This window comes from Cataglyphis hispanica, chromosome 7 (genome assembly GCF_021464435.1).
Source record: "Cataglyphis hispanica isolate Lineage 1 chromosome 7, ULB_Chis1_1.0, whole genome shotgun sequence".
NCBI lineage: Eukaryota > Metazoa > Arthropoda > Insecta > Hymenoptera > Formicidae > Cataglyphis > Cataglyphis hispanica.
Window position 1 is genome coordinate 2,244,839 of NC_065960.1, and position 19,102 is coordinate 2,263,940.

Here is a 19,102-nt window from a genome sequence, read left to right on the forward strand (position 1 = left end):
ATTAAATTTCTTATCAAATAATTCAAAGTAACAATAATGAGAATTGACAATTTTTCACATCAAAATAATTATATATTATTGTATAAATGAAGATACTTCTTTGAGAAGTTTGACAAGAGAGATTTCTTGTCATTTTTTTTTATATTATCTACACATATTTTCTTTATACAAACTCTTGCAATTAGGCATACGATATTCAGGAATGTTATCGCAGAGTTAAGGGACAGAATTAATTTCTAATCGTAGACTAACGAAGACGCCCAAAGATGAAGCCCAAAAAATATTTTTATTACAAAGACGAAAAACACATATATAGAGAAAAGCGCGCATATCTATATATTATATATATATATATATATATATATATATATATATATATATATATTATACATATACATATATATTTTCATCGAAACACGCGTTTACTTTAAATGGAAGCAACATTATTAGCATCTAGTCGATCTGTAATATTTTCTTTTGAAGACTTTTTTTATAATTGCGACGACGAAAAGAAAAACACAAAAAAGTAGTTTTATATATAAATATATACGGTGATACACGCATACACAGATATATTTCTTATATCAATTTTCCAAGGTGTAACGAATTGTATAATCGATTAATAATAATGATTAGTATTTAGGATTGCCGCTAATCCAACGATGCTGCATTGCAAATGTAATGTATGCTCTGCAGAATAAATGAGAACAATTAATTCCGGAAGTATCTCTTCCATTTATTAATAAGTGTAAGAGTTTTAATGAAAAAGTAAATGCTCTTTTGACATAAAAACAAAAGAAAATATGAAGATTTTCCGAAATAATTGGCGTTTGTCAGAAATCCGACATTCCGCTTAAAATAATTTGTTTATACTTATTTTGTTTTAAGGACGATACACACACAATAATATCCTAGTTTTCGACACATCGAATAAAATGTGTTTTGTTTACTCTGACAGTCTACAAAGTCGAAATCAATGTTGACAGTATCGAAACTATCATGCATGAATTAGTGAAAATTTTTATACTAAAAGTCTTGTTTACACACTTAAACCATTTTTATTGTTAGGTATAAGGGACGTATAAAACTCGCATATGTATACAATTCCGATCAAGACAATACAACGCAGCTATTTTTTGTCTTTCAAACTTCTTAATGCTGTCCATTACAATTTTTCTTTTCGGATCGTACGATCGTCATCATACTAGTTTAAGTCACATGTGTATATTTTACAGAGCTGTATAATTTGAATTTACAGAGATTTTCGGAAATGTGGAATACAGATAAATTAATTTTTTATGATCTAGCTTTTTTGGCTTATATTTATAATATTAAAAAAAATTTTAATAATTAATATATTAATTTCTTCATAAAATTATTTTTTGAAGAATGAATTTTTGAAGAAATTATTATTTTTTTTTAATATTCCTGATTTATTTATATTTATTTTACTATAGAAAATCCTTTTTTAGAGAAAAATATTTTCAAGCAGTTTTTATGCGCGAATAAACAAAGGCACAAGACGTTCTCGCTTGTCGATAGCGTTAAAAATAATTTTATAAGAAAAGCATTAAATAAAGAAGGAAATCCCTTGTCAAACAATTTTATTTAACTTTCAAGCTACATAAATAGTGTGCAAAAGTATACAATTTATTCTAGCATCGCGTTGAGAAAGAATTTGCGTATAAATAAGGTTTCGTATAACAGAGGAACCACATTGGCTTCTTATCTTGTATATTTTAATTTGTAGTATTAATTAGAGAACGCCGCGCGCAAATTAACGGAAAATTGAGATTATATCGTGATGTAATCGATTGCGTTGGCGCACGCACATGTAATTATTCTTTTTTTTTTTTGGTGAAATCTCTGTATATATTGTTTCTGAATATAAATGACGTGTACGGTCTGCAGCAAATGAGTGCAAGTATTGTATAACTCAAATTTTTGCATGCATGTATATACATAAGCGGCATAAAACTGTCATTGCATTTTTTATACTTGATACGCGCGAAGAAAAAACGAAGAAATAAATAATATACGCATAATGAAAATGCTTATGTTTATTGGACGACAGCTACATATTTACCGAAATTTTATGTCGTCGTGTAATTTTTATTCCGCCTCTCTATTTTTAAGATAACCGAATCGCAAGTTAATGCAATTCTGGTCAAGTATTTTTCCTTAAAATTATAGCGGATCAAACATACGTTTAGTGATGATTTAGTGACGATTTTCAAATATAATCGAGAGCAAACGTGATCACAAACACGAGAGATCATATTAATGGAGCTGGGCAAGTGTGAGCGCGTGAAATCAAAACGCACGTGCGATGAATCAAAGTAACGCTCGTTGACATATTACCGCGTAGTTAAATTAATAAAGATGAAATTTTATTGTTCCGTATATCACAAAATAGAATAATATAACCGTGAAAACCGCGCATGAAACTGAAAGAAAATTGCAGAAGGATTACATGACTTAAACTTGTGAATGATTTTATCAGATATTATATACATAAATAGCTGAAAATTATCAAAAAATAATCAATAATAATTCTTATCTTTAGCCAAATAATGAAAAAAATAAATTTTATTCCTTTATCTTTATCAATTAAATAATTATTATCAATTTAATTATTTCGCATATTGACAATGATCTCTATCTTTGCGCGAGTTGACAATTTACTGCCTTTATATCAGAGTCTCATATTATCACGATTGTAATCATGAAGATCAAATTATCCATGGCTATCTCTGATAAGCAACAGACGAGGCGACGATCTTCTTTCCATCAGCCCAGCTCCACGTGCAGCATACGTACAAGTATAGTCTGTGCGGCATCCTAAAGCTCTAAAGAAATTGATCGTCGGCCATCAATTTTCTGCGACGACCAAGTTGAGCGCGATTAAATCTCATTGACGTGCTGATGAATATTATACGCCCTTCCTCCTCTCCTCGACTCTTTCGGCACCACGACCCGATGCAGCGGCGCGGCGACCTCCGCTTCGAGTTTCCTCTTCGCCTCCTCGGTCGCGTTTCTCTCGGTCATCAGATCGGTCGGCTTGGAATAGACGAAGGTGGTCTCCATACCGTTGGACTGCCCGATGGTCGCCGAGCCCTTCAGAACGTTGTCCTGGGCGCTCAACAGCTGCTTGAATCGCTCGTCGCTCTTCTCGCTCTGGATGTCGGCCATATTACGGGCTGATCTCGAGGAGTCAGCTTTCTGTTGATAATCCTGTTGTGACGGTCCATTCTCCTTGTTCGTCAGATTCAGCTTCGGATTAAGATTGAGACCCAGCCATTGAGTGAACAGCGCGATACCATGCTCGGCGCTGGCGGACACGGCAGCGATCAGCTCGTCGGTGTTTAAGCCGTCATCCTCGTCGTCCGTAGTGTCGGCGATGGATTCCGTCGTCTCCGTGATGCTGCGTAGGATTTGTTAGAAAAAAAAAAGAAATTTTGCCGAGATTAATCGTGCGTTATAGAATATGCGCTTCCGAACGGAGATTATCGTAGAGGTACTACTACTTACGCGGGCGTTTCTATCTGCCGGACGCCTTGGTTGAAATTGAAGCATCCCATGTGATACGTGGCTAGTGCTCTGTCCAATAGAACCGGCTCGATCGCTAGACAACCGTCATAGCCTCCGATGTCGGCTTGTTTCACCGATGTAAATCTCGCGCAGATTTGCGCCACGTCTAACAAGAGGCTCATGCATGTCGGTTTATTGGCCGCATTCGCTGCAAAAGTGCGGACATTGAAGAATGAAAATTTAAATATATCGATAGATATGAGGAAGTGTAAAATATATAAAGATTGTATGGGGAGAAAAATGTATAATTAATAATTAATAATTTTATTTCAAATTAACGGGTATAATTTAACATTGATAACTTAAAGTTGCATTTGAAAAATTTGATTAATTTTGACATTTAATGCAAATAAAAAACTTTATTATTATTATTATTATTATTATTATTATTATTGCTATTATAATATTTTTGTGACTACTTGCCGATCCTTGTCGTCGCATTGTGAACGGGATTATCGCGATAAGTCAGATTCAGAGTCACATTTTGCTCCTTCTGCCTGAGATTGATGCAAACCGGGCCACCTATATCGATCGCGGCTGTCAGATTCAGATCGACGCAGCAGAGACAGCCGGAAGTTTGGCAAAGGCACTTGGATTGGGACGTGGTCGATCTCGCCTCGATCTCTGGAAGGTCCCACGAGAGCAGGGTCTCTGCGGGCAGAAGACACGTGGCGATGCACGTGCGGTAGATGCGAGAGATAAGAAACGCGGTGTACGGGCGGAGAAACTCGGTGCAGAGAAATTGGAACGAAACGAAAGTCGCCGTCGATCGAAAGTCAAATGGAAGCCGAATTTCTACGCGCGTTTCACTGCGTCGTAAAAGTTTGCTTTGAAATCTCTCTCTCTCTATATATATATTTCTCCGAACGATCGGAATAACAAATCAGACTACGACAGCGTTTATGCCCACAATAGATGCGGGAAACATGCTGAGTGTTAAGCGTGTCAATGTGAATTTCTATTGGCAGACTTTCTCGCTGGACCGAGGCACAGTTTTGAGGACAGCTGTTGTTATATTTTTAAGGCTAAGAGTACGATAATATAAAGACAAAGAAAATTTAAGGTTGATAAAAATAAAATTGAATTGTCTCTTTCTAATTATGATATCTCTCGTAAATCTTTTACTCGAACGGATTTATATAAAAGGAAATTTTTTATGTTTATTTAAATGGAATATATATTAATTTGAATTTGCAATATATATTTTAAACAATATTTATACGAGTAATTATAAATAAAAAAAATAATATATTTAAGATTATTAGAGAAATTGGGAATATTGTTGAAAAATAGGTTTCTCTGGAAAACTATGTCAATGAGCTTATTCTCTGACAAAACAATAAAATATAAAATTTAATTATTTATCTTCAATAAAAATCTTTAAATTACACGATCCACAATGTATATTTATAATAAACAAGATGAATTTATGACTTTTTGTTTTCCACACGAATAAAAAATATTTGATTTTTGTGTTTATCATATGTTTATCGACCCCCAAAATAATCGCAATCGCGCTGATCAGAAAGCAAAGCAAACGCACGTGCACCCGTCTTCCGAACGTTGAAATCTCCGACGCAGTCGATTATGTGTATCTCTACGCGAGCCTGAATTTTCGCACCGGATATTTAATCAAATTTCATTCACAATGAGTACCAACAGCTCACCGAGCAATCCGGCAGACGCGACGACCACCAGTGTGATCATCAACAGCAAGATCGTAGCTTTTACAGCCATGATGTTCTTCAAGATGACTTTTATTCAAATTAAAATAGAGCGCTCGGCGGAGAAGAATCCTTCGAGCTGCAAGATCCTCCGGATGATCAAGATCGCTCGGGTACTTTCGCGCGGATTCACTGACGCGCGCAACGGATGAGAAGGATCTTCGGAGATCCTGCCCGGCAAAGAAGAAGCTTAAATCTGGACACGACGCCGGTACCGCGGGTGTTGGATCGCCGACCAGTTTGGCGGTCGGCACGAAAACAGGGGACAGGATTGGTCGGGTACGTCGAGACAGTGGGGCACCCGGGGGACTGAGCATCGTCGACGCGACGCGACGCGACGAGGGGGCAAGGAACCTCATCTGGGTGACCGGGTGACCTCCTTCCTCTCCATCAGCTTGGTACTAGCACAGATGGCGACTCGGCCAATGGCACCACTGTCCTCCGCGATGTTCATAGGGCTATAAACGAGGAGATAAAACACACTGGGCTACTCTGAGAATTATTATCCCTAGTTCCTTTCCAGAGAAAGTCATTTTAATAATGATTTTTTCTATAAGATTTTGTCGGAAAGTTTTGACGATTTTAGATAAATGTGTAATTTTTTTGAGATTTTTTCGAGAGCGGGAGGAAGTAGAGAAATTTAAAGCTTCTCTCTGGGAATTTCTTTCAAGCATTGTCATTTCGGGGGCTCCTTCACGCTCTCGAGCATGATTCTTTAGCGTGAAGGCAAACGTTCATTAAAATGTCATTGTCACAAATTTTCTGATGACAAGATCGGAACGAGATAGAGAAAAATATTTTCAGTTCTTGAATAACCGTGTCAAGCTTGGCGAGGAACTTTTGTAAGATTGCTAAATGTTCTACTTTCGAGTTTAATTATCGATATTACCGACTTGTTGCTTCTCTCTAAGTTTCTATACGTGTTAGTGCGCAAAATTTCCGTAAAGCAAGAAAACACTTTCCAGGCTCAAAAAAGCTCTTCGCGCGCAAACGTTTTCTAATTTAATAACACGCCATTGGAAATTTTTCTTTTTTTTTCCCCCGCACAAATCTCTTTTCTCGGCTTTCACCAAAAAAGATCGGTCTATTGATTTGCTACAAAATCACTTACAATTCCGGCAAATTAATTACACTGTCTTCTTTCTTTTTTGGATGAATGCGTAGGCGCAATTTGAGCGTGATTCCGAGATGGAAAACGAAGCAAAGTGTGTGCTGACGTGACTATCAAAATTATGTGGCCGAGTAAAAAAGTATTTTCCTTGAAAGAGAAAACATCATTAATAAACTTGATTCGTTATAATAATGCATTTTGTTCACTTACCTGTATTATTGAAGACTTTTTTGTGTCAGAGATTCCGTGCTGAAGAGACATGTGTTGCCTAGCTTGATAAAATCACGGGACAAAATTGAAGATTAAGATTTCTTGCAATCTCAAAAGATACTGGAAAAAGATCGCGATTTCTCCAGAGTTATATAATTATATCGATAGAAGCAATCTCCCCGAAGTAACCGGGTATTTACCCTATCGTCAATCATCGCCGGGAAACGATCATTGGTTAGATATTATAATTGCATAAATAATCTCTTCGCATCACGAAACGTGTCCATGTCAGGAACATGCGATCACTCCGCCTTAATCGCCATGTAAATCTAATCGCAAGTTGGCAAACGTAACTCTCGGATTCGCCGGTTAATGTTTTTTTTTTTTACCGATGCAAACGCGGAATCGCAAATTGGAGGCACGCAGCATCCGATCGATTATTCCACGAGATTACGTAAAAACTCGTTTGTCTCCCGCATGTGATTCGGGATGACCTACATGTTTGTGGGTCGTTTGTGGCATTTGTTGATAGGAAATTCCAAAGATCGAATCGTTATTCAAAATAGGACTGCGGGAAATAATAGAAGCAATAAAAATAATAGAATCTATTCTATTGATTTTAGTGCGATTCAATTCAATCGAAAAAAATTATATATTTGAAACGTTTTAGTCAAATGAACCAAGCAATTTCCATATTCATTATAAATAATAATTTTTGAAATTATACCAATATTTACTTGACATCTGAAATGTTTAAAAATTAGCAAAAATTTTTCCAAAATAATGATTTGATTTTTATTATATGAAAGACGCTATTGTTTTTTAAGCATGTCAATTAGACATCCAATTATAATTTCTAATACTAATAGCGATAGAAGCTATCTATCGAAGACGTGGGCCGAGCGTGAAACGAACAAATATTAACCAAGATGAACCACCATACTGGTCACTACTTTCTTCGACCTACTAACCGGAGAAAGGCCCCTCCTTAACCACCAAAACACGATTCACGTGAATCGTTTCGAGAATTCTACGAGGGACAAACGAACAAACAAGAAGCGGCATTAATTTCGCGCTGCACTCATATCGTTCTTTGCGCGTGTTCTGGATATTTTTTTCTCTTTCTCTTTCTTCTCTTGGACGAGACGATATACTCCCGCGGAGGATACTGAATGTGCACGAAAGTGGGTCTTCGGTTAGAATTTGTGTCGTGAGCTCGTCGCGTCTCTCGCATGAGTTTATGGCTGCGTCGCCAACTGTTTGTATCATTGTGTAAAAATTGAAAAATACTTTGGAAAGTTGAGTTATAAATTTGATTGATGATATGTATAATACTTGTCATATTTATTTACAGTTTTCTTTTTATGATAAGAGACTCTATTTGTTTTTCATATCTTATAATACATATTTTATTTTATAGCACTTTATATTTTATTATCTTTTATTTTATTTTATTCTGTTATTTATTTTATTATAATCATAGTAAAAAGAATGCAGTATGTCCGTTAAAAATAATAATTAGTATCGGCTTCACGAAATCTGCCTATATGATAATGTGGATGTCAAAGCACGTACAACGCGAATAAAGAATGGATGTCACTTACGCTGATTGTCGATGCATCGCAAGTTATCGAGACGATATAAAAAAATTAGGTCTCATTATACAAGGTGCACAAATGATAAAATAATCAAAGATTATAATATATACAATAACGTTCAACTGAGAATTGTGGCATATGTATAGCAATAAAACTTTATAACTAATATTTTGAATAATAATAATTTAAAAAATTTTCCACCAAAAATTTGATCCTAAAATATAGAGAAATATAATTAATAATGCCTTCTTGAACTTTTGCCACTTAGAGTAGTATCATTAAAAAATACATTAATATTTCTTTATGCATTATCTTGCCGGAATATTCTCTGCATTATTTATTTCTTCTTATCACAATGATCCATTCAAACGACTTTATGTAAATAAGTGTACCGCGAAGGTTGTCGCAAAGGCTGTCGCTTTTTCTGCCGGAATCCGGATGACGGAAGTCACCGGCGTGACTTTCCTCCCTCCCCCCTCACCCTCCGCCCCTTCACCGATCTTCACGGATATTTTCGTACGAGTTGAATCATTCGGGAACATCCATTCATCCGTACGCGTCATGGGCCTCCGGTACCGGTTTGTAGAGAGATGGAAAGGCGCTTTCATCATTGGAACGACGTCGATGACATCGCCGTTGTCGTCGTTCAACGAGGCGCGAGGAAAAATCGGAAGCGAACGAACGATTGGTGCGAGAGCCGTCCTCTGATTTACCTAGAGCGCATATTAGAATGTTTAATAATCCTAGCAGCGGCTTGCGAGACGGCAGGTGGTGGTCGGCCTGACCGACTTTTAAAGAGACCTTGGGGGGGAATTGGGCGGCATCTTCAGTTGGACATTGGCCTCCGTAAGACGAAGAGTCAGGGAAAAAGAGCCGCAGGGTGCAGGAGAGCACGAGCACGGCCGCCTCCTTGGATTTCTTCTCAACGACTCACAGGTGGGTAGAGTCATGTATATACAATCTGTTCGTTCGAGGGTTGAAGAACAAATCATAATAAAAAATCTTTAAATAGAATTTACTTTCATAACATATAATTTTCACTCCTACTTATATTTAATACAATTAAGTTGTTATGTTTTTAAGTAAGTCTAAAATAGAATTGATATACGTTGATATAGCGTGAAACGGAATCAATGTTTATATTTCTGAGAAGGAACTTTCTTTTCCATTTATTATTACAAAATTGAGAAAAATTTTGCTTTATATTTCAAACATCATCAAGTAAATAAATTTGAGAAAATAATATATCAAAGAAAGAAAGAGAAAGACGCATTGGACACTTAAATAATATAAAATCTGAATCTTTACAAATACACACGCAATTATACATTTACCTATTAATATCTGTTACCGTTGTACAATCTGTCAAATCCAGATTGATACACAAAATTCCAAAAGCCATTTTATAGATTATAGATCATGCACAAGCACTTCTCTCCGTGACTTGCTTTCTGAACGAGAGAATCGATTGATCGACTTTACGGGTGACATAGCGAAATGTAGCTTCAATCGCGTATCTAGCCCCTTGACCATATAACGCGTTCTATAACGGTGACACGAATCTCTTTCGCGCGTGTATAGACACGCGTTTCCTCGATAGTATCACTAAAGTCCGCCATCGAGTCTCGAGTAGCGCCTCTCTGCCACATGCCTTTGACCGTGACCGAGATTTAGGTCAACCGGTTGCGGACATGCGAAAGGAACTCGCGTTCAAAACCGGAAATAAAATTTGTTTCTCTGTCTTAAAATAATTTATCAAATTATTATTTATAAAAAAAAAATGAAAATCTTAACATCAGAGAATAGAAAGATTCGAAATTACTATCTAGGTCTATCTCGACGATTGACGAGCGGAACGAGTGTCTCTATTGTTCGCCGACAATAACTATGGGATAATTATCGGAAGATGAGAGGAAAAAGAGAGAGAGAGAGAGAAAGAAGGAGGAAAAAAATACGCGTTCAATGAACTTTTTTAATGTGCGCTTTGCGTGACAAGTTAAACGCGTGCTGCATGAAATTGAAATGTGATGATCTCAAAAGTCACTGAATCGATGAAACGAGCTTTCGCGAAAATTCCTTGGGATTTGTAAAATGTGTATTTAAATTAGATTAAATTAAATAGATACTAACATTATATTTCAAAAAAATAAATTTTAAAAATTTCTGTTTAATTCAATCAATTAGCGATTAGCTTTTTAAAGGAAATCTTATTTCCAAATTATGTCACATCCCAGTATATTTTTTTTTTCATTAATTAATTGTAATAAAATTTGCAGTTATTTAGATATTAATTAAATTGTTACTGCATTAAAAAGAATTTTGATCTCTGAAAATTATGTTAAATTGTACAATGAGGTATCACATGTTATCAATCAGTCGCGTAACGATAAAATAATGACGTTTATTAGGATGATTCAGAACGACTTGTGTGATTTCTTATGTTTGCACCGGCACGCGCGTAAAATATTTTTGTATTTTCACGATTTCTATTATCATCTTTTGTATTGGAATCAACCGAAAGATTGGAACGTGCCTTCACATACAAGACGGATCTTTTAACAGCGTGATATGGCGATCACACATTGCATGTTTTTGCTATTGTTTCCAGAACGGACGACAGGATGCGACTGTCGACGATTTTCGAGTTATTATTGATCCTCTTGCTGGTGGCATTTGCAGCTTATGGTCGAGTAATCGGTAAGAAGAATGAATTTAAGAAAAAAATAAGTGATGAGGAAGAGAAGAGTAAACAGAATAAACTTAATAAATATTTGAGAAAAAGATAGATATATAAATTTTTGATTACATAAAATAGAAGCAAAATGCAATGGTTATATTTTTTTCTTAAAAAAAGAAAAAACTCAATTACTGTAAAGAAAGAAATTATAACATCTTCTTGTAAAATTATAAAAACATTCCCAGATCGCGATGAAGTGACACTTCGGGTGACTCGCGCTGCGGATAACACGAAGCAGAGTGACATGGGCCTGTCAACGATGTCATTGAAACAAGCGACCGATAGCGTGAACCGATATTGTACTTGTAATGAGAACATCTGCAATTGCTGTCGGGACTTTCACATACCGGTTGTGCAGCTGAAAGGACCAGGTAATTATCGTGCAATGCAATTGTGTTGGGCGAAAAATGAGAGTGTAGCGGAAACGTAGACGAGAATGCTTATTATTTATCGTATTACATTATCGTTCAATTAATTATTATACATCGTATCGCATTATATGTATTAATACCTTAAATAATTTCATCCTTAAACTCTTTCTATAATAAATTAATTATTATTCTTTCAATAATAAAAGAATCTCTGTGTTTGAAATTCGTAGGATGTGCTTCGCTGCAATATCTACAAGGTGACAATTTGGCAGTCCAGCTGAGTTTTGGTGACAACATATTAACCAGCACGATTGTTAACGGTAAATACGTTCAATAACGGTAACGATTAACAGTTGTCGTCCCGCTATTTTCTCTGATTATTTCAGTAAAACCAATATTTTTCCAGGAATTACTTATTACGGATTCTAGATTTTAATAAATGATTATTTAAGACAGTTTTAAGTAATATTATTAATATAAAAAATAATTATACAGAGCGTTATAAATAATTACAGCAAACTTTCTAATAGAAAAATATAACAAAAATCTTTTAAATTATTTTATTGTGGTTTTATGTAGTGCAATTTCGGTAACGATAGATTTGTTGATGCAATAACGTCATTAAAAATGATTTTAAAAAACTTGATTGATAATATTATATAATCCAATAGCGCTAACGGGAAAGATATAATATGTTAATTGCATTCAAATTAGTACAATGAAATATAATCTGACTTTCATTTAATGTATGTATGTCACTGTCGATGCAAGCTAATAATATAAGATAATGATAAATAAAACATGTACACGTTGCATTTTCAGCTCTAACTTCTTTTTAAAAAAACAAATTAAAAAATTGTATAAAATATTATTGTTTCATTATATCGGACAAATTTCATATATAGGTCAGTTTCGAATATGCAAGATCGCACATATACATTTATATTTCTATGGTATGAGTTTATAAAAAATAGATTATAGAATCCGTCAAATATAAAGTGTAGACATTATTCGAGGAATTTGTGTCACTCTAAAGTGAAAGTATTTGTATAGATAATTTCGATTAGAAAATGTCGATGTCGTGTTTTTTTTTTTTTTATTTTGGTTAACGACCTCAATTTATTTAAACTCTCTCTAGACAAGTTATTTAAATTATTTTTAACATGTAGATCATATAATTAAGATTTTAACAGTAAAGAAAATTAGATATGTTTTACTTTATTTTTAATTTGTTATAGAGATATTATTTTACATATAGACACATATCTTTCTCAATAATTTCTTTAAGTAGAAATTAGAGAGACAATTTGATGTATGTATCGAGAAAATATTATAAATTCCAGGGAAAAATCCGAAGCCTGTATGTGTTCCTCTACCGGGTGGTTTTACTAAATTCTGCGGTAGGGTTTATTCCATCCAACGAGATGCGAAGAATCACTTCAAAGCTTGTCTCGGTCTAGAACTGCAGTCATCTACCGAATTGGAAGCTAGTCTTCGCGTCAGTTGCTTTAGGTATGATTAAAATGTCATTTGGATTTTTATTTTATTTTAATTTATAAAATATATGATACAAATACGAGAAAGAAGAAGAAAAAAGTTCTTGAGAAAAATAAAATTTAATTTATTATATTTTTATTTTTTTAATTTATTAAATTTTTATTTTATTAATTTGATAAAATATATTTATCAAAACATTATTAAAAGTATTATAATTTTATCTTAAATTTCAGGTTTGGTCCAGAAGGTTTGAAGCTTCGACCGGCCGAGCCACTTCCGATTGTCGAGACGGAATCCATCGAGGAAGACGATGATGATGATGATTTCTTTGGACTTGGCTCCGATGATGACGATGATGACGATGATGAAGATGACGAAAGACCTTCTCTCAATTCCCTTCCCGATGCTTCGGGAGTCAATGACGCGCAAGAGTCGGATGACGATGACGACGATGACGATCTTTTAGGTTTTAGCGCTCTGCTGGATATCTTTACCGGCGACGATGACACCACGAAGAGACCCAAAGTTACCACTGCGGCGCCATTGTTGGAATTTACTATACCGATTTTATCGAAGCCAACGACGCCATCGCTGGAGGATCACGAACTGCCCGTTTTCCCCAACGAGTCGGAAAATAACGACGAGGAACACGAAGACAGCACGCAGGAACCCGGTAAAGTGGTAGACGAGGAAAGTACGGCATTAACTGAGAGCAATACTGAGGAAAATAACACTGATGAGAATCAGGATCAAGTCACGGAGGCTTCTAATAAAATCACGTATCTTGCAAAGCCTAACAAGGCGACCACTAATAAAGTGAAAAAGGGAGTTATTGGACAAAAAAAGCCGAGCGTGACGTCGACTAGTGTCAATGCCATTCATGATCCCGAGAAACCAGCAAAGAAACCTATCAAGGACGAGTACGATGAAGACGTTGATGACGATGATATTTTAGACGATGATGACGATGAGGATGACGACGACGACGATGATATACTTGATGATGATGATGAAGATAAGAATGATGTATACGAAGACAATGAAGATAAATTGGATGATGAAAAGCACACAGAACATAATGATGATGATGATGAAAAGGCTGAGGATCTTGCTGAATTGGACGACGATGACGACGACGAGGAGGAAGATGCCATGTTGAGTGCTCTTATGGATACAGGAAAAAATAAGAAGAATAAAGGGACGACGAATCAAACAAATGCCGATAAACACGATGAGGATTACAGCGCTGAATTGGACTTTCTGGCCAGAAAGCATCCCGATGGGAATCGTCAAAGCAAACTCACAAGGCTTTAAAATGTACAGAGCTCCAGTCAGTAGAATAATTAAAAAAGCCGAAAAAAGCTCGTTTTTTTATCTGATAAATTTGCTGTTCCGATAAAACTTAAGGCGTTTTATCGGATCAACGGATGTTCGTCAAAAATTTGGTAGATTAATATAATTGTGATGGTGTCAGACCCATTTTTAACGATAAAATTATAAAAGTCTTTGCGTTTCTCTAAATTTTATAACAAAATATAAAAAAAGAATTACAATAATATCTTAATTATTATTTTATAATGTTATATAAAAGAGATAATTTTGTAATATACATTAATTTTATTGTTGAAAAAAATAACGGTGTACTTCGCTATCACAATTATCTCTTTACATAGTTAATTTTGTATTTATTAAATTATATAGAGACTGATGCAAGATTTGTCAGAACAAAGATGGAAGAGTTTTCTTAAGAGAAAGCTCAAATAAAATTGTGTGAAATTCTTTAGAATACTAGTTGTTCAAAAGATTTTAATATAAAAATCTGAAAAGGTTTAAATATAAGGAAGACTTATATATAATTGTTTGTGACCTCAGCCATAATAATTTGCTCGACTAGTTTAATGTTATTTATTAAGAGCAAAGAAATATTTATGATTTATGTATTTATTTAAATTATTTATTGCTACTGTAATTAAACAAATTAAATAAAAATATAGTTTGCGTTATATTATGCATTTCTTAACAGTTTAATTTTTCTATCTGTGTCGTTTAATTTAATTTGTCTAATTAATTCTCTTTATTAATTCTTTTTTTTCTTAAGAAAAAATTTTTGTTGAAAGCATCATTCTAATTCTTAATAAATGTTACATATTTTCTACTTTAATAAACCATTTTTTAATGCTAACATAAATTGTTTCTTGTTATATTTTTCAAGATATACTTTTAAAAAATTATTCTTGAAATTGTCATTTATCTTGAGATGACTGAATATTCAGATTTGTTTTAAACATCTATAATTTTATTTCAGTTTTTACTAAATTTAAAAATAAAATTTTTTAATTTAAAATTAAAAATATTGTCGACTGTCTCTTTTGTCGATTAATTTGCACGGCAATAATTTGTTGAACTTACCGATCTTACCTTCTATGAAAAGTTGATGCATAATTAATGAACCTGGAGCCCCTACGGCTTGGTCCAACCTGTTGCCAATTCCAGTCTGCTATTGGCATCGAAGCGTGAAGGTTGTACGATCGTCCAATAATGTTAATTAAATGGATTTACATGTCTCTTCTCATCTTTGTAATTCAGAACGTTACTGCAGATATTGGTGAGAAAAATAAAACAATTCTTGTAATTAATATAAATATAACATTATCATATTATAATTAAAAATTATAGTGTTGTATACATATTACAAATAATGTCATTATTTAGAAAATTATGTATAAATTTAGAAATTATATTGAAACAAAATGCGTATCTAATTAGAATATTATCTTTTTTTAGATGTATCTAAATATGACATGGTGTACTACGATCCGAATACACGATTGAGATTGAAGGGCGAACTGGAAGACAGCCGCGACCCTTTACCTAGGATTTCTTTCCATGGCGCAGGATGCAATTGCGAAAATTTCACGTGTGGTTGTTGTACTGGCATCAATATAACCACTTTTAATTTTGACCGTCATGTCTGCACCAATTTCACCTATATCCCTGAAGATTTTGCCATCAAACTCAAATTTATAATAAACGAGAGAGTACTTCTTAGCACGGGTGCTATATCTGGTAAGTGTTATTGAGTAATTTTAATATATTTTAAATAATTTTAATAATTTTAATATATTTAATATATTCTCTAGAATCTTAAGAAATCTATTTTGATAAGGAAAATTATTAGAGTCTCTTCAATTTTTTTTTCCCATAAAGTTATAAAAAAGATATTTGTTTAACTCATGTGAGTGAAAGGGAATAAAAAGAGTATATTAATTTTATACATAACATTTTTGCGAAAATTGTGATGAGTAAACTTTCAAATGATTATATTTAAGGGTATTTGTTTTAAATAATAATTTTCAAATATATTACAATCTTCGTGTATAATAATTTGTAACAAATTAAGTAATATAATTTTCATATTTTTAGCTAAAAATCCGCCACCACTGTGCTTGCCTTTCTATGTTCCCTTTATATCGTTCTGTGTGCGTTTCTTCGATGTCCACACATTCGAAAAAAATCTACATGCGTGCATTGATTTTGAGACGGTTGTGGTGAGATGGCCGATTCTGGTCTTGCACTTCGATTGTATAAAAATTGGCGCGGACGGAGTTTCTTGGATGAAACCCGAAGATATCAGCGTTCTCCAAGCAGCGAATCCGGAAATTGCAGAATCGAGCGGGCCGATAATATATGACGAGGTGAACTTCGAGTCAGATCCTATTGAGCTACCAAGCAATCAGACTTTGAATTTGACACCCGAGGAGGAAGATAACATCGGCCAATTAAAGCTATGATATTTGTACATAATTACATATAATTAAGTATATAATTTTATTATTATATAATTTTATTATAATATATTTCATATATAACTTTATATTTATTGCAATTAATATATTATTATTATTTATTATAATGAAATACAATAAATGTTCAAATATATGTATATGTATATAATCTCATTACAGAGTAATGCAATAATATTGAATTTACCTTGATATTTTGAGACATCATCGAATGAATATAAATATTAATTATCATTTATCTTTATATCGTTAAGATATATTTTCGTTTTAAATATAGACAGTGTCTTCAAGAATTTTGCATAATAAAGATAAATAAACGTATCAATTAACCCTCTATGGGCCCGTGTAACTTTCAGGTCACATTTCAATTTATCGATATTTTACCAAATAATTATGCGAACATTATAGGCCGCGTGACTTGAAAGTCACATAGTGAATATTTAAAACAATTTAAATATTTAAAACAATTTTTTTTTAAATTTAAAACAAAATTTATTTAAATTTAACTAACATCAGGACAGGATTTAAAACAAAAATTCGGCCCATAGAGGGTTAATTTAATTCTAAATTAATAATTGTGCTTATTTATAATTTTAGATAATTTTCTACATCTTTTATCCTTGTTATATTTAACAATCAAAGATATTTGCGATATTTAATATTACTTTCTAAAAATCTCATTGCTTTGCTATCGCTATAATGAGTTTTATCTGATGACACAAAATGCCAATGAACGATTCACGATCGAGCCTAAATTTCACCGTAAAACGGGGTCAGCAAACGAGCGTTCGCTGAACCGGTCAGTCAAGTATCGATCGTCTGGGAAGGAGCACATCGCGAGGAGATGTCCTCTTAAACGTCGAGCAAGATCAAGGACACAGAATGAAGCAGGCCGCTCGCTGGCTGCTTTTGATCGTCGTCCTCGTGACACGATCGGCTTCGGTGTCGAGGGTGGACCTTACGACAAAGGGAAGAATCGTCAGCAGCGAGATCGAGGAATTTTCGGTATCGCGGGAAAACGTGAAGCAGCTGAAGACGTTGCTGAGACAAGCCTCGAATTCGTCAGCATCGACAAATGAAACGATCACCGCTACAAGACAAGGACCATGTCAATGTCTCGGTGGCGTTTGCGGATGTTGCTCGCGGATCTTGAATGACAGGTGGAAACAGAAAGCCTGTGTGAATATCACGTACGATCCCGACGAGTTTAGTTTCACCGCAAATATTTTGATGAACGATAGAGTTCTTTATACGAGGACTGTTTCTGGTGAGTAGTATGTACAGAGTGTAGGTCCACACGTTCGATTGATTAAGGAAATTTATATAATTTAATGGAAAGAAAAAGAGAGGAGTCTCTAGATTGGAAATTTATATACAATATTTATATAATATTTTTTCCCTAATTCGTTCTTTGTTATTGTTTTCAGGAAAAAATCCTAGACCGATATGCGTTCCTTTTCCAAGGCTACCATTCATGAAAGCATGCGTCAGATTTTATAATATATATTTCCAAGGTAGAAATATTCATCTATGTGTCAATATGGAGGGAAAATATCAGTCAACGACAGTGTTTAAGGTCGGATTTAAAAATTCCTTGTAAAAAATATTATTGAATATCTACACATACATACTTTTGTAGAAGTAACGCAAATGCAAAAAATTTCATTATATAATTGTAAAAATATGATATATATAAATATTTCATTACGCAAAACACGATGTGTAAAATGTGTCTATTTGTACAGGTGAGTTTAGACTGTCTTAGATTCGGTGCAAACGGATTAGCACTTTTAAAACCAGAAGACGGAGGCGGTTTGGGTCAAATAGAAGTTTTTCCCGATGACGTGAATGATAATGCAGACGATTACAATAATGGAAACGAGGAATATGATGATGACGATGATGAAAATGATAATGATGATGATGATGATGATGATGATGATGATGATGATTTGTTCTAAAAAGATCTTTTGTAAAAATGGATTACGTTAATATTATAAATTATATATACTATGCATACATATTTGTTATTAATTTAAATAATTGTACATATTTTTTAGACAATTTTTGTACAAATATTTAAAAAGAAATTTAATTCTGTATTATTTTATATCAATTAATTTATTATTTTGCGTTTAAAAGAGTATTAAGATCATTCAAATATGAATATTTTAAATCAAATATGCTATGAAATGTGTCATATTAAAATAAATTATGTATATCTCGTAAATTATTGATATTTCGATGGTTTTATCTTAATGCTCTTAATGCTCATATATAGCATCCGATTAAGATAGAATCAAATTAATCCATTTATATGTCTATATGTAAAAGTATTAAGATAAAATATAAGCTAATCCATTTTAAATATTTATCAAAAATGTAATTTTTTTTATTGTTTTAAAGTCAAAAAACATTTGCCTCATTTTTTTTTTTAATTTTAAAAGGAATACATTTTTT

The 19,102-nt window shown here is 33.7% G+C and overlaps 4 protein-coding genes across 4 annotated transcripts; 3 read left to right on the plus strand and 1 right to left on the minus strand.

The window, feature by feature from the left end:
* Nucleotides 1-1,587: 1,587 nt before the first annotated feature.
* On the minus strand, nt 1,588-5,564 carry LOC126851105 (uncharacterized). The gene is made up of 4 exons (XM_050594707.1): nt 5,259-5,564; nt 4,015-4,242; nt 3,532-3,739; nt 1,588-3,424 (listed from the first exon to the last, which is right to left on the minus strand). Exons 1-4 carry the CDS (start codon nt 5,326-5,328, stop codon nt 2,905-2,907), a joined length of 1,026 nt encoding a protein of 341 aa, XP_050450664.1. The 5' UTR covers nt 5,329-5,564; the 3' UTR covers nt 1,588-2,904.
* Nucleotides 5,565-8,856: 3,292 nt separating this feature from the next.
* LOC126851089 (coiled-coil domain-containing protein 1) lies at nt 8,857-14,787 on the plus strand. The gene is made up of 6 exons (XM_050594682.1): nt 8,857-9,170; nt 10,843-10,931; nt 11,157-11,342; nt 11,573-11,662; nt 12,686-12,854; nt 13,073-14,787. Exons 2-6 carry the CDS (start codon nt 10,856-10,858, stop codon nt 14,151-14,153), a joined length of 1,602 nt encoding a protein of 533 aa, XP_050450639.1. The 5' UTR covers nt 8,857-9,170; nt 10,843-10,855; the 3' UTR covers nt 14,154-14,787.
* A 554-nt stretch (nt 14,788-15,341) lies between these two features.
* LOC126851102 (uncharacterized) lies at nt 15,342-16,630 on the plus strand. Its single transcript, XM_050594703.1, has 3 exons — nt 15,342-15,444; nt 15,624-15,905; nt 16,263-16,630. The coding sequence occupies exons 1-3, from the start codon at nt 15,378-15,380 to the stop codon at nt 16,628-16,630; spliced, it is 717 nt and encodes a 238-aa protein (XP_050450660.1). The 5' UTR covers nt 15,342-15,377.
* Nucleotides 16,631-17,467: 837 nt separating this feature from the next.
* Nucleotides 17,468-18,898, plus strand: LOC126851097 (uncharacterized). Its single transcript, XM_050594693.1, has 3 exons — nt 17,468-17,909; nt 18,070-18,218; nt 18,388-18,898. Exons 1-3 carry the CDS (start codon nt 17,525-17,527, stop codon nt 18,601-18,603), a joined length of 750 nt encoding a protein of 249 aa, XP_050450650.1. The 5' UTR covers nt 17,468-17,524; the 3' UTR covers nt 18,604-18,898.
* The last annotated feature ends 204 nt before the right edge of the window (nt 18,899-19,102 follow it).

Excerpts from the sequence above, each read along its gene's own strand:
- LOC126851105 (XM_050594707.1), bottom strand. The coding sequence starts at position 5,328 with ATGGCTGTAAAAGCTACGATCTTGCTGTTGATGATCACACTGGTGGTC. Across the intron at positions 3,740-4,014 it reads CAATGCGACGACAAGGATCG|CGAATGCGGCCAATAAACCG; the intron begins GCAAGTAGTCAC and ends GCACTTTTGCAG. Across the intron at positions 3,425-3,531 it reads CGGCAGATAGAAACGCCCGC|CATCACGGAGACGACGGAAT; the intron begins GTAAGTAGTAGT and ends AATCCTACGCAG.
- LOC126851089 (XM_050594682.1), top strand. The coding sequence starts at position 10,856 with ATGCGACTGTCGACGATTTTCGAGTTATTATTGATCCTCTTGCTGGTG. Across the intron at positions 11,343-11,572 it reads TGTGCAGCTGAAAGGACCAG|GATGTGCTTCGCTGCAATAT; the intron begins GTAATTATCGTG and ends TGAAATTCGTAG. Across the intron at positions 12,855-13,072 it reads CTTCGCGTCAGTTGCTTTAG|GTTTGGTCCAGAAGGTTTGA; the intron begins GTATGATTAAAA and ends CTTAAATTTCAG.
- LOC126851102 (XM_050594703.1), top strand. The coding sequence starts at position 15,378 with ATGTTAATTAAATGGATTTACATGTCTCTTCTCATCTTTGTAATTCAG. Across the intron at positions 15,445-15,623 it reads GAACGTTACTGCAGATATTG|ATGTATCTAAATATGACATG; the intron begins GTGAGAAAAATA and ends ATCTTTTTTTAG. Across the intron at positions 15,906-16,262 it reads TAGCACGGGTGCTATATCTG|CTAAAAATCCGCCACCACTG; the intron begins GTAAGTGTTATT and ends TCATATTTTTAG.
- LOC126851097 (XM_050594693.1), top strand. The coding sequence starts at position 17,525 with ATGAAGCAGGCCGCTCGCTGGCTGCTTTTGATCGTCGTCCTCGTGACA. Across the intron at positions 17,910-18,069 it reads TTATACGAGGACTGTTTCTG|GAAAAAATCCTAGACCGATA; the intron begins GTGAGTAGTATG and ends TATTGTTTTCAG. Across the intron at positions 18,219-18,387 it reads AGTCAACGACAGTGTTTAAG|GTGAGTTTAGACTGTCTTAG; the intron begins GTCGGATTTAAA and ends CTATTTGTACAG.